This window comes from Lepidochelys kempii, chromosome 5 (genome assembly GCF_965140285.1).
Source record: "Lepidochelys kempii isolate rLepKem1 chromosome 5, rLepKem1.hap1, whole genome shotgun sequence".
Lineage (NCBI taxonomy): Eukaryota > Metazoa > Chordata > Testudines > Cheloniidae > Lepidochelys > Lepidochelys kempii.
In genome coordinates, this window is record NC_136384.1 from 5,945,160 (window position 1) to 5,959,821 (window position 14,662).

Genomic DNA, 14,662 nt, shown 5'->3' on the forward strand with positions numbered 1-14,662 from the left:
CACTCTCTTTTCAATTTAAAAAAAAAAAAAACCCTTTAGAAAGTTTATCCTGGAATCTGCTCCTTACCTAATTGTATGTTTCAGTTGGGTGTTCTCACTGGGCTGCTGGCATTTTTTCATAGTATTCTATTTCTTTTTTTCAAGAAAAGAACACTTTGTAAAATTTCTTGCATTTTTTGAGATGAAAGATGGTGTCCAAAATACAAAGTCATATTTTAGCCTAAACATTTTTACATGTACCTACAAATTCAAAAAAACTTCAGGTGTTTTTAACTATAGATTTCAAAATGATTTGCAAAAGTGAGCAAGCATCATTAGCCTTATTTTCTCATACAGAGAAACTGAGGCACAGAGATGAAGTGATGTCACCCAGTAAATCAGTGATGTAGCTAGGAATGTTGTGTCTCTTGATTTATTCTCATCATCCACTGGAAAACTTTACCTCCTAATAACTTGTTACCAATTTTTGCTATACAATCTTTTAGTAAACTTCCAACTCTATATTTTTAACTACTCCATGTGTTAGAATGTCTAGTTAAGGCTGTAATGAAGAATAGATTGCACTGAAGCCTGCTTACAAATGGTCAAATGCTGTAACTATTCTAGATACTGATCCCACTGTTTGATGTATAGGTGAATAATCTAATAATGAAAAAACCCTCTATTACATTCTTACTCAAAATACACTGCTCCCAACTGAATTCCAATGCACTAACTCATTTAAACCTGGGATTCTTTTAAAGTCTCAGATGCTTTGATTTTTCCCTGAGGATAGTTTGATATTTCTGCCTGACATTTCTCTGAAGAAAAATAGAAAGTGCAGCAACATTAATTTTGAAAAGTAAAATTAGTGGAACACTATTATTTTATATTTAGTTCTTTTATTTTTAAATGTAATCATATTTTTATTGGATATAATTAAGTCCTTTGCAAGAGTGATAAGAAAGTTAAACTCTAACTCCTCTCACCTCATTACCTTTTTTAAAAAACTCTCCATAATTTGATATTTCATAGTAGGAAAAGAACCAGAAAAATACTGGAAAACTTCCAGATAGAATTTGCAGTTAATAATAATTAATAATAAAAATAAATCAAAACCTCATTTGGCCAGAGAGAAACTTCATAGGTCCTGATTCTGCCGCACTGTGTGCATGGAAATGTCATGGTAGCTGAGAATAATTCCTGCATGTTTATCACAGGATCGTGGATGGAAATTGTTTGGTAAATAACTGCCCATCTCAAGACAAACTGAAGGAAGGGATAAAATCCTGGCAATACCAAAGTCAGTGGCAGAACTTCCATTGATGCAAGTGGTCAGAATTTCACTCAAGATTTGCTGTAATAGCTCAAGTTATTGGCCCATCTCCTTGGGTAGCTTGACTTTTCTGCAATGGTTTATGACTGGTGGAGCAACTGGAGATTGTCTTCATCTCGTCACTCTTGCAATTTTGTACATTCTTCACAAAAAAAACCTGCAAAATTCTGCAAATTTTATTTCTCAAATAAATGTGGAGACTCCAGCATGGCATTGGGGAGCGCAGGCCACTGGCTGCACAGAGGTGGGAGATCACTGTGCAGCTTCCCCCCAGGACGTGGATTCAGCAATAAGACTGCACCCAACCCTGACACAGTGTAAGGACCGGGCCTACCCCAGAAACACCCCAGGGCCCTGCCCCTCTGTGCCAAGTGCACCAGGTATGGGCAGGCAGGCCAGCAAGGCATGATCCAAGTGTGAAGGGGCTTAGTGTGGAGGGATCCAGGTGTGGGTTGAGAGGGTTCTGTGTGAGGCAATCTGGATGCGGGCACCTCAGTGGGGGATCCGGGTACGGGGGGATCTGGATACACAGGGGATGTGGGCAGGGCGGGGCGGTGGTGGTTTCTGGCGGCAATGGGGCTCTGCAAGAAGGTCCAGGTGAAGGTAGTTGGGGCTCAGCAGGAAGGATGTCTGGGTGTTGGGGGCTCAGTGGGTTGGGGATCCAGGTGCAACTGGTTGGCTCTTGGTACGGAGCGGTTCCCGGGGCGGGTGGCTCATCAGGGTGCAGTGGAGTGGGGTTTGTTGGGGGTTCTGGGTGCGAGGGAGTGGGTGAGTCTCAGCAGGAGGGTCTGGGTATGAGGGGGTCTGGATGCACAGGGGTCGGGCAGATGGAGGAGCAGCTCCCTGTACAGTAATCCTTTCCCCTGTAGCTGAGGAGCGATGGGTGCAGGAAGCATGGGGGAGGGAAATTTGCAGAACTTTCTACAGCCGGGGGAGAAATCTGGAGGGGGTGTCTGACACAGCCCCGGATGCCATGCAGGGGAAGAGGAAGTCCTGTTCTCCCCAGCCCAGCCGGGACTAGCAGCTGAGCCCAGCACAGGATAGGAGCCACTAGTGGGGTCTTCCCCAGTCCTGTGCCCTGCCCCACAGTGATTTACCTCTCTGCCAGCTGCCCTGGCCACCCGACAGATACTGCTGGTCAGGGTTGCATGACTACTCTTGTGGCTTCCTTTTGGTTTCCCATCAGAAAGTCATTTTTCTGTGGGGAAGCAAATAAATATGTGGGGGACATAAATTCTGCGTATGTGCAGTGGCATAGATTTCCTTCAGGAGTAGTATGCGTGTATTCCTTCCAGACTCTGCTGAAGATTAGCTAATATACTGAAGCATGGACGAGGATTATCTTTACCTTAGTTTGACTAAGTTCTAATGTTGTTAGATATAATATTATCCTGTCCTTTGGAAAAATTCCAGCTACAGTATTTGCTTCCAACCTGTGTTGCAGGGAATTTCAAGGGTTGACCACACACTAGCTATTAGGGACTTGATGAAATTTAATTTTAAGACCGGGTTGAAAGAAGGAACTCAGATCCCTTCTAATCTTCTTTTCAAGGCTAAATAATTATAGTTTTTGCACTCTTCTGTCACTTGTAAGTCCTAGCCATCTCTTTGTCTTTTTCTGTACCTATACAAACTTTTTTACATCTTAAAGGGACATGAACTGGATTGAGTATTCCAAATGAAACTGGTCTGTCGGCTATGTCACATCTTCTGTATTTTATGTGCCTTTTAAATACATCCAATGCGCTGTTCGCTTTAACTAGAGAATCTGGACAGACTTGTCACTCCACTGTCCATAGTGACTGATGCTAGACATTCCAAAGGTTTTGCAGGCACTGTGTGGCTTTCTTTCATATTCCAGCTGGGGCTCTGCTCATTGCTGATTCCTTGAAGAATTTTAGAGCTGGGGTTAGTCATGGCTAAGTTACCAGAGTGCTTTGTATACTGAGCAGTGCAAGTGGGGTATGATCATTGGGCTAGCTGCTCCATGGGTGTTTCAAAAACACCCAGAGGTTCCCATGTACTCAGGCAGCTGCTTCTGGCTTACTGATGCAAGTGGCACAACTATACCAGCAGGAGGAAGTTAATCCATTACTCTCCACAAAGACCTATTAGCCAGAGAAGATGTTCATTGACCTCACACTGATGCAGGCTTTCCAGAGCAGTGATGAGGAGAGGGCAACACACAGGATCCACACACTCTCACTCCTTGATAGGGTCACAACTGCCCTGGATCCTTCCAGAGGAACAGTAGGAGATATCATAGAATATCCGGGTTGGAAGGGACCTCAGGAGGTCATCTAGTCCAAACCCCGGCTCAAAGCAGGACCAGTCCCCAACTAAATCATCCCAGCCTGGGCTTTGTCAAACCTAACCTTAAAAACCTCAAAGGAAGGCGATTGTACCATCTCCCTAGGTAATGCATTCCAGTGCTTCACCACCCTCCTAGTGAAAAAGTTTTTCCTAATATCCAACCTAAACCTCCCCCACTGCAACTTGACACCATTACTCCTTGTTCTGTCATCTGCTACCACTGAGAACAGTCTAAATCCATCCTCTTTGGAACTTTCTTTCAGGTAGTTGAAAGCAACTATCAAATCCCCCCTCATGCTTCTCTTCCGCAGACGAAACAATCCCAATTCCCTCAGCCTCTCCTCATAAGTCATGTGTTCCAGTCCCCTAATCATTTTTGTTGACCTCCACTGGATGCTTTCCAGTTTTTCCACATCCTTCTTGTAGTGTGGGGCCCAAAACTGGACACAGTACTCCAGATGAGGCCTCATCAATGTCGAAGAGAGGGGAACGATCACGTCCCTCGATCTGCTGGCAATGCCCCTACTTATACAGCCCAAAATGCTGTTAGCCTTCTTGGCAACAAGGGGACACTGACTCATATCCAGCTTCTTGTCCACTGTAACCCCTGGGTCCTTTTCTGCAGAACTGCTGCCTAGCCATTCGGTCCCTAGTCTGTAGTGGTGCATGGGGTTCTTCCGTCCTAAGTGCAGGACTCTGCACTTGTCCTTGTTGAACCTCATCAGATTTCTTTTGGCCCAATCCTCTAATATGTCAAGGTCCCTCTGTATCCTATCCCTACCCTCCAGCGTATCTACCACTCCTCCCAGTTTAGTGTCAGCTGCTAACTTGCTGAGGGTGCAGTCCATGCCATCCTCCAGATCATTAATGAAGATATTGAACAAAACTGGCCCCAGGACCGACCCTTGAGGAACGCCGCTTGATACCGGCTGCCAACTAGACATGGAGCCGTTGATCACTATCCATTGAGCCCAACAATCTAGCCAGCTTTCTATCCACCTTGTAGTCCATTCATCCAGCCCATACTACTTTAAGTTGCTGGCAAGAATACTGTGGGAGACCATGTCAAAAGCTTTGCTAAAGTCAAGGAATAACATGTCCACCGCTTTCCCCTCATTCACGGAGCCATTTATCTTGTCAGAGAAGGCAATTAGATTAGTCAGGCATGACTTGCCCTTGGTGAATCCATGCTGACTGTTCCTGATCACTTTCCTCTCCTCTGAGTGCTTCAGAATTGATTTCTTGAGGACCTGCTCCATGATTTGTCCAGGGACTGAGGTGAGGCTGACTGGTCTGTAGTTCCCAGGATCCTCCTTCTTCCCTTTTTTAAAGATGGGCACTATATTAGCTTTTTTCCAGTCATCCGGGACCTACCCCGATTGCCACGAGTTTTCAAAGATAATGGCCAATGGCTCTGCAGTCACATCCGCCAACTCCTTTAGCACTCTTGGATGCAGCGCATCCAGTCCCATGAACTTGTGCTCGTCCAGCTTTTCTAAATAGCCCGAACCACTTCTTTCTCAACAGAGAGCTGGTCACCTCCTCCCCATGCTGTGCTGTCCAGTGCAGTAGTCTGGGAGTTGACCTTGTGCGTGAAGACAGAGGCAAAAAAAGCATTGAGTACATTAATTTTTTCCATATCCTCTGTCACTAGGTTGCCTCCCTCGTTCAATAAGGGGCTCACACTTTCCTTGGCTTTCTTCTTATTGCTAACATATCTGAAGAAACCCTTCTTGTTACGCTTAACATCTCTTGCTAGCTGCAACTCCAGGTGTGATTTGGCCTTCCTGATATCACTCCTGCATGCCCGAGCAATATTTTTATACTCTTCCCTGGTCATTTGTCCAATCTTCCACTTCTTGTAAGCTTTTTTGTGTTTAAGATCAGCAAAGATTTCACTGTTAAGCCAAGCTTTACTATTCTTTCATATTTACTATTCTTTCTACACATCGGGATGGTTTGTCCCTGTAACCTCAATAAGGATTCTTTAATATACAGCCAGGTCTCCTTGACTCCTTTCCCCCTCATGTTATTCTCCCAGGGGATCCTGCCCATCAGTTCCCTGAGGGAATCAAAGTCTGCTTTTCTGAAGTCCAGGATTCGTATTCTGCTGCTCTCCTTTCTTCCTTGTGTCAGGATCCTGAACTCGACCATCTCATGGTCACTGCCTCCCAGGTTCCCATCCGATTTTGCTTCCCCTTCTAATTCTTCCCGGTTTGTGAGCAGCAGGTCAAGAAGAGCTCTGCCCCTAGTTGGTTCATCCAGTACTTGCACCAGGAAATTGTCCCCTACACTTTCCAAAAACTTCTTGGATTGTCTATGCACCGCTGTATTGCTCTCCCAGCAGATATCAGGGTGGTTGAAGTCTCCCATGAGAACCAGGGTGTGCGGTCTAGTAACTTCCGTGAGTTCCTGGAAGAAAGCCTTGTCCACCTCATCCCCCTGGGCTGGTGGTCTATAGCAGACTCCCACCATGACATCACCCTTGGTGCTCACACTTCTAAACTTAATCCAGAGACTCTCAGGTTTTTCTGCAGTTTCATACTGGAGCTCTGAGCAGTCATACTGCTCTCTTACTTACAATGCAACTCCCCCACCTTTTCTGTCCTTCCTGAACAGCTTATATCCATCCATCCATCACAGTACTCCAGTCATGTGATTTATCCCACCAAGTCTCTGTTATTCCAATCAGGATCAGCCAGCTATCTGTCCCACACTGCCTCAGGGACTTCCTAAGTAGAGTAGCGGGAGTGGCCACACAATACACTTGACCGAAACATGTTTTTGTAACTAATATGAGAGTCTTGAGGGCCCACTCTCCTTCAATATCTGGCATAGTGGATGGGGGGTTGTAACCTGTGAGGACTCTCAGGATGGTCAGCTTCCATGAATAGGGAGCATCCTCACTAAGAATATGGTATGTGTGATGCCAAGCGGTAGTTCACAGCTGTGGTAGCAAGATTTGCTGATTCCTGTCTTTACCCTCACCCTGCAAATTCTTCCTCCCTGCCTTGACATTTTGTGTGTGCAGCCAAGGAATTCAGTTGTATTTTGGGTGTGTAGAAGTATCAGATAAGATATATATCTATATATATACCATGTGTTAGGATATAGATATGCAGGCCTGTCTGTAAAGGCCTGTAAAGGCCTCTAATTTAGGTGTATTCTTATCACTTAGCTAGTTTTAGAGGTATAAAAGAGAGAATCCAAATCACCTGTCTGACTGTATAAGGCCTTTGGCTAAACAGCAGAGGCAGTGAACGGTCACATCCTCACATTCCAAACTAGTCACATTAAAAGAAGGTGCTATTGGGCTGTTAGGAATACAATCCTGTCCTGATAGTGCCTATCACCTCCAGAGAAAGGGAAGTGCCTAGAAAATGTAAAAGGAAACTTAGTTTGATAGCATCCTGTCTGGCAAGAACTCACTTATCAATAGCTGGGATGTGAAATCCTCATTTGTGTTGTTCTTTCATTGTAGTCCCCATTTCCCCATTGTTTGTCTGTATAATCTCTGTCTGGTTCTGTGATTGTTTCTGTCTGCTGTATAATTAATTTTGCTGGATGTAAACTAATTGAGGTGGTGGGATATAATTGGTTAAATAATCATGTTACAATATGTTAGGATTGGTTAGTTAAATTTCAGGAAAATGATTGCTTAAGGTATAGCTAAGCAGAAATCAAGTTTTACTATATAGTCTGCAGTCAATCAGGAAGTGGGGGGGGGGGGGGAAATGCGGGGTGGGGAATTGGAATCATGTTTTGCTAAGGGAGGTGAATGGGAACAGGGACACCAGTAAGGCTCTGTGGTGTCAGAGCTGGGAAGGAGGATACTAAGGAAGGAAACTGTTTCTTGACTTTAGCAAAGCTTTCAACACGGTCTCCCACAGTATTCTTGTCAGCAAGTTAAGGAAGTATGGGCTGGATGAATGCACTATAAGGTGGATAGAAAGCTGGCTAGATTGTCGGGCTCAACGGGTAGTGATCAATGGCTCCATGTCTAGTTGGCAGCCGGTATCAAGTGGAGTGCCCCAAGGGTCGGTCCTGGGGCCGATTTTGTTCAATATCTTCATAAATGATCTGGAGGATGGTGTGGATTGCACTCTCAACAAATTTGCGGATGATACTAAACTGGGAGGAGTGGTAGATATGCTGGAGGGGAGGGATAGGATACAGAAGGACCTAGACAAATTGGAGGATTGGGCCAAAAGAAATCTGATGAGGTTCAATAAGGATAAGTGCAGGGTCCTGCACTTAGGACGGAAGAACCCAATGCACAGCTACAGACTAGGGACCGAATGGCTAGGCAGCAGTTCTGCGGAAAAGGACCTAGGGGTGACAGTGGACGAGAAACTGGATATGAGTCAGCAGTGTGCCCTTGTTGCCAAGAAGGCCAATGGCATTTTGGGCTGTATAAGTAGGGGCATAGCAAGCAGATCGAGGGACGTGATCGTTCCCCTCTATTCGACATTGGTGAGGCCTCATCTGGAGTACTGTGTCCAGTTTTGGGCCCCACACTTCAAGAAGGATGTGGATAAATTGGAGAGAGTCCAGCGAAGGGTAACAAAAATGATTAGGGGACTGGAACACATGAGTTATGAGGAGAGGCTGAGGGAGCTGGGATTGTTTAGCCTGCAGAAGAGAGGAATGAGGGGGGATTTGATGGCTGCTTTCAACTACCTGAAAGGGGGTTCCAAAGAGGATGGCTCTAGACTGTTCTCAATGGTAGCAGATGACAGAACGAGGAGTAATGGTCTCAAGTTGCAGTGGGGGAGGTTTAGATTGGATATTAGGAAAAACTTTTTCAGTAAGAGGGTGGTGAAACACTGGAATGCGTTACCTAGGGAGGTGGTAGAATCTCCTTCCTTAGAGGTTTTTAAGGTCAGGCTTGACAAAGCCCTGGCTGGGATGATTTAACTGGGAATTGGTCCTGCTTTGAGCAGGGGGTTGGACTAGATGACCTTCTGGGGTCCCTTCCAACCCTGATATTCTATGATTCTATGAATCATGCTTGCTGGAAGTTCACCCCAATAAACATCGAATTGTTTGCACCTTTGGACTTCGGGTATTGTTGCTCTCTGTTCATGCGAGAAGGACCAGGGAAGTAAGTGGGTGAAGGAATAAGCCCCTTACACCATGCAGACTCATTTATTAGCAGTCCTACTCCTCACAGCACTGGGAGGACAAGTACCTTTGTTTGTCTTCTCTCAGTTTACAGAGGGTACCCCTAGAAAATCAAGCCCCTCACCCTTTATTAAATCTTAAATTAAAGGCAGAGCACTGGTATAGTAGTGCCCCCAGACACAAGTTTCCAGAGGCCATTTGGCCATCTCAAAATGAGATTGAGGTGTCTGCATCTAACTGGAAGTACGTTACTATACACACCTGAAAAGGGTGACTGGACATTCCTGTGTGTGCATAGCATTGTCACAGAATGTAGAATGCCCTTGCCTGACTAGGCAGATACTGTTTAATGGAATTCATGTCCTCAGTCAATGAGAGTGAAGGAGCTCAGAATGGAGTTTGCTGTGCCTGTGGGCTAAGGAACAGCTTGAGGATGAAATCTTTATTAGGGGACATGAGGATTCCTAGCTGGGGGAACAGCGTAGCCGAGTCTGAAATATTCATCTGCTTTCTCCGTGTGGTTCACCAAGCATGTGGATTGGGTGGTTGGGTGTGGATATCTTGGCTCTAAAACCAGAGATGCTATATGTAGTAGAGAGAGAGACAGCCTGGAGCACTGGGCCTGGTGCAAGACCTGTTCCTGTGAATCAAAGTCAGGCGACATATTAAAGCAGATGCTTACGAGTTTACTGTCTGGTACATGAACTTAGCAAAGGTACTGCTAGCATTGCTAAAACACAGGCACTCCCAAGAAGTACTAGACACTGGGTAAGTACGTGAACCCATTCCAAAAGATTAGCACAGGTACCTCCTGACCTAGCACAGGATACGAGGGTTTGACAGAAGTGATGAATAGACACGGCTTAAATTCTCATAGATTGTTTCCCGGAGGGCCCCCCAACCCCACCAACATGCTATAAAAACTCCAGGGCCCAGCGCGGGGAGGGAGGGGGAACTTGGGGCTCCAGCCTTCAGCCTTCAACTGCTGGGCTGGCAGTGGGGGGATGCTCGTGGCTTCCGCCCTGCAGGGCGGCAGACGTCTGGGCTTCAGCTGCGGGGGCGGGGGGGGGAAGGCTCCACGGCTCAGGGATTCAGCCCTGCTGGGGTTCACTGGGGCTCCACTCCAGACAGCTCTGGCTGAACTTAAGCCCTGTGAATAGGGATGTTTTGCCCAAGACATCAGGAACAAGATACAAGGAGAGGTAACAAGCAGATATTGTGAAACATGTAAAGTGGTATGTAAATTGTTTGTCTAGAAATCTTGGGGTACCTCGCCTTAACCCTTTGTGTGGCTGAGGGGACAGCAGAAATTCCCGCTGCTCCTTGCCACGGGGCACTCATATGTTAGTGTACCTGTAGCTCCGATGGGATGCTAGGACTGTGCCTTGAGGGCTATAAACCTGGCCGAGTGCCTTTGTCCCTGAACCGTGCCTGTGGTCTTTCTTTTATGAGTAACATCGAGGTCTGCTGAATTAGCAGGCTGCACATCTGCTTGTGCTGATAACACCGGAGCTCCAAGAACAGGAGCACTGAGCAGCTGTAACAGCTTAGCCGCCTGAAGAGTGTTACCGAGGCAACGACATTCCAGCCCTCTACACTTAAAAACAGTGTATCTCCCTGTGTTGACTCCTGGGTAAGAGAATAGAAACCTTGATTAAAGGGAATCTCTAGGGGACGCAAGAGGATATAGAAGGAAGTCTGAAGGGATCCACACTCATCAGTCCTCTGTATACACCTCAGTAGCAAGCATTGATAGTGACACAACTGGACTGTGGACCATAGAGCTACAGCAGCATGCAGGATAAGGTTTAATCAGTGTATGTGGTGTGGAGATGTTAACTGCTGGGGAGTGTTGCTGCAGTTGATTTGTGGACTTTGTAGGCATAGGTATGTTATGGGCATTAAGTTGTACACAGCTGTGTGGAGCTGCCTATCCAGTTCAGTACAGTGGTAGTATATTTGCTTTTGGGGTGGCCATTCCCAACTTGTTCATAAGAACATACAAATGGCCATACTGGGTCAGACCAATGGTCCATCTAGTCCAATATCCTGTCTTCCAGCAGTGGCCAACGTTAGATGCCTCAGAGGGAATTAACAGAATAGGGCAATTTTTTGAGTGATCCGTCCCCCTGTCATCCCGTACCAGCTTCTGGCAGTCAAAGGTTTTGGGACTCCTAGAGCATGGGGTTGTGCCCGTGACCACCCTGGAAAATAGCCATTGACGGACCTATCCTCCATGAACTTATCTAATTCTTTTTTTCATATCCCCAGCTCATCTGACAGTGCACATGATGTTCTGACATCACAGGGAGTGTCTGCTTTGTCCTGTAGGGCTGTCAGGTGCTCTGCTGTCTTCTTTTCAGCTTGACTGCATAGACCGCTGCATTTGTCCTTTGTCTTCCCACTACCTACCATTGCCTTTAATTACACTGAGTTTGGCTAGTATTTGGCCCTTCAGCTGCTGTTTATTCAGGCCTGATATGTATTCCTGGACTGCAGACCCAGCAGCGAGTTAGGGGTGGAGGTTACCTTCAAGATAGAGAGCTTATTTAACCACCTGTAAAGCTGTATTTTGCTTGGTGCCCCCTCGTTACCTTTCATCCCCACTGTGCAAGGAGAATCCTGCTCTGTCTTGTGCTACTGCCCCTTCTGCTGTCCTGTCTTGCTCAGGATGCTCTGATTGTCACTTTCAAAGCCAATCTCCTCCTTAAGACAAAAAGAAAAGGAGGACTTGTGGCACCTTAGAGATTAATCAATTTATTTGAGCATAAGCTGTAGCTCACAAAAGCTTATGCTCAAATAAATTGGTTGGTCTCTAAGGTGCCACAAGTCCTCCTTTTCTTTTTGTGGATACAGACTAACATGGCTGCTACTCTGAAATCTCTCCTTAAGACATTACTTCCTTGAGAGCTGTGGGCCCTGATCTTCCCGTCAGTGAAGTGAACAAAATAGATGGTGGCTGTACTAATTTGCTTTTGATGTCACATCCTTTCCTCCCATCCCATCTGTTGTCTATCTAGGTCTTAATTCTGCATGCATAAATCTTTCTGAAGAGTCAGACACTACACAAGCGTAAGGTTCTGTACAGGTGGATCCCTTTGCAGGGTCAAATCCATGGGTTTTTAAGCTCTTCAAAGCAGGGCTTTTGGGTAAAGTTTTCAAGAGGAATCTAGGCATTAAAGTCCCATTGAAAGTCAATGAGACATGGGCTTCCTAAATCCCTTTTGAAAATAGGTCTTGAGACTTGGTCGCTTTTTGGTGCTCTTGAAAATGTTATCCTTTCTCTCTGTGCTGGACTGCCATGTGCCTGGCAAACTGTGAGCAGTACCTAAATGATGATAATTCCCACAAGCTCAGAAACCAGTCGGTGTCATCTTTCCAATTCCCAACTCCGTGTCTTTGTTCACATGACCCTGTCTGTATGGAATGTCTTTTCCTTATGGTTTGCCAAATTTCCGCCCTCTCTACATTCAAGTCCAGATGGGACAGGGACGGGGTGGACGATAATAGGCGCTTATATAAGAAAAAGTCCCCCAAAATGGGACTGTCCCTTTAAAAACGGGACATCTGGTCACCCTACATTGTACTGTGTGTTAAATAAAAAGTGCAATGCAGCACATGAACACGATGAAGATAATACAAATAATAAAAGCACAGAATATAGAGATGGGCAAAACCCATTAGATTTGGTTCCTATCCTCTTTGGTCTGTACAGAATAATTCCCTACAGTGCATTTTCTAATGCTTTGTCCAGTTTGAATACTTCTGCTGTATATTGGTGTGGCCCTGTGCTCACATCTTTTTTTGGTGCTGCATCACCCTTGCAATTAGCAGATGACCATCCTCCTTTATATCCCCTCATGGCAAGTGCTGTCACCTTTTTTCCTCTTCTGTTCATTTTCTCATCCCCTTTTCTGCTCCCCCCCATCTCATTTGTGTGTATAGTTGCTTTCCTTTCTATTGTTTTTCTTCTCCTCTCCTCCCTGTTTCCTGCTTGCTGGAAAGCTACATGCTGCTTGGAGTGCAGGCATCTATTACTGGCTGTATGGAGCTAGGCCATGTGTGATACTGCAGCTGAAATGAGTGCTGTAGATTCAGAAAGAAGAAGCTAATACTGGTGAGATGCAAAAGCCTGAACCTAAAGTGATGTTTGCTCCTGTAGCTTGTTGCATTAGAGTTCTCGGTGGGAGCAGGGTTGGGTGATAGACATATGTTGTCTTATTCGAAGCCATAGGAGCAAATATTAATGGGACCTGGGGGTGAATTCAGGGTCATGTAGCTTTCTCCACATGCATTGCTTTCCTCCTCTGGTGTGTGCAGCCCCCATGTGAAACAGTCTCGTGGTGGATCTAGACTGGTGAACACCACCAATGTGTAGAATTGTGTAGGACAAGAAAATGGGCATAGGCCCTCTGTTGGTGGAATGGTTTAACACCACAGTCATCTCTTGCTATGTATGATATAAAAAACTGTACTTAATGATTAGCTCTGGAGCCTCAGATTGCCCCACTGTAAAGGTGGTGACCATACAGGGTCAAATCATCCCCTTATACTTTTATTTTCTGGCCTTGGGTTTGGAGAGTAGGGATTTTGAGCTTTAGCATCAGCCCTGTTAGGTAGCTACTTCTCATTCTGTACAATCTTTGCTTGAGCTATGGTTAAGGTTGGGGGTTGGAGTCAGGCAGGTGTCTCTTGGCCAGGGAGTTCTGCCTCACCCCCACTGTGGATTTTCCTGTACTGGGGAACGCTGACCCAATCAACATTTTTTGTGGGTGCTCTCTGGAATGTTGAAACCCCTTCACACCCCCTATGGGTGAGTTAGAGTGCTACATGGATGACTGAGTCTGTTCCTGATTTCCCTGCAGATCTTGGGACATCAGTGAGTCTGGTGACCTATGTCTTCCCATTTGTTCCAAGGAACAGGCTCTCCTTCTTGCCCCAAAACCACCTCCTCCAAGTAAAGTAAACTGAAACTTGGTCAGTTTCTTGGCTTTTTTACACATTGTGATTCAATCCCGTTATCTTCCTCATGGCAGCTATGGGTCTGAACATTGGTAAAACACTTCAAGATCCTTCAGCGAAAGGAACTATGGAAGTGAAGAGCATTAACTATGTTGTTTAACTGTCTAAAGCAAATAGCATTTTTTGGAGAGCTTTTACAGAGCCAAGATTTCCAAGTCATATTTTTAGTATAGGTAGGAGTTGTTTGGGGATAGTCTATGGGTAATAATCTTCAGCCTACACGATGCCAGAATAATTTGGGTGTTTTCCCCTTCTCTTTGGAGTTCACTTTGAAATGAAAAATAAATTATGATTGTAAACCTTGCTTACGTTGTCATGTTTTAATTGCTGTCCGGTTATTTATATCAAGCAACAAGATACAAGGCCTCAGGGCCGATACAAAAACAATTGCTCATGTATTAATACCTAAACATTTGGTAGAAGAAAATCTGGTTTCTATAAAAACTTTTTCTTTGGTGAAAAGATGTGCAAACAAACAATGTTTTGCTTGTAAAATTAGAAATGGAAATATGTTCTTAAACTCTTTGTCTTGGGCCCTGATCCTACAACTGGAGCTGTATGGGTAGGCTCCTTACTCTTGTATGGACCTTAGTATGGCTCCATTATGGTCACAAGGGTCAGTCTGCACAGATCTAATTGCACAAAGCTTTGGGTCCTTGCTTGGTAGTTTCCGTGCGGTCCTCCATTGGAAATTAGGCACTGAGGTCATGGTCATGAATTTTATTTCACTCTGACAGGGCAATTGGTCTCTCTTTAATCGTTTCAGGATAAGTGAGGAAAAGGAAGAGACAGAGGAGCGACTGAGAGCAGAACAGGAGTCATTTGAGAAGAAGATCAGACAGCTAGAGGAGCAGAATGAACTTATCATCAAGGAAAGGGAAGATATCC

The 14,662-nt window shown here is 45.3% G+C and overlaps 1 protein-coding gene across 7 annotated transcripts in view; it reads left to right on the forward strand.

The window, feature by feature from the left end:
- KIAA1328 (KIAA1328 ortholog) overlaps window positions 1-14,662 on the forward strand; it is a 284,448-nt gene that overhangs the window by 18,079 nt on the left and 251,707 nt on the right. For all 7 annotated transcript variants that reach the window (XR_012158833.2, XM_073343413.2, XM_073343414.1 and 4 more), the window contains exon 5: window positions 14,541-14,656. Coding sequence is in view for 6 of the 7 variants with exons in the window: in XM_073343413.2 (XP_073199514.1) it covers window positions 14,541-14,656 (116 nt within the window). In the remaining variant the exon portion in view is untranslated. The remainder of the gene's footprint in view (window positions 1-14,540; window positions 14,657-14,662) is intronic.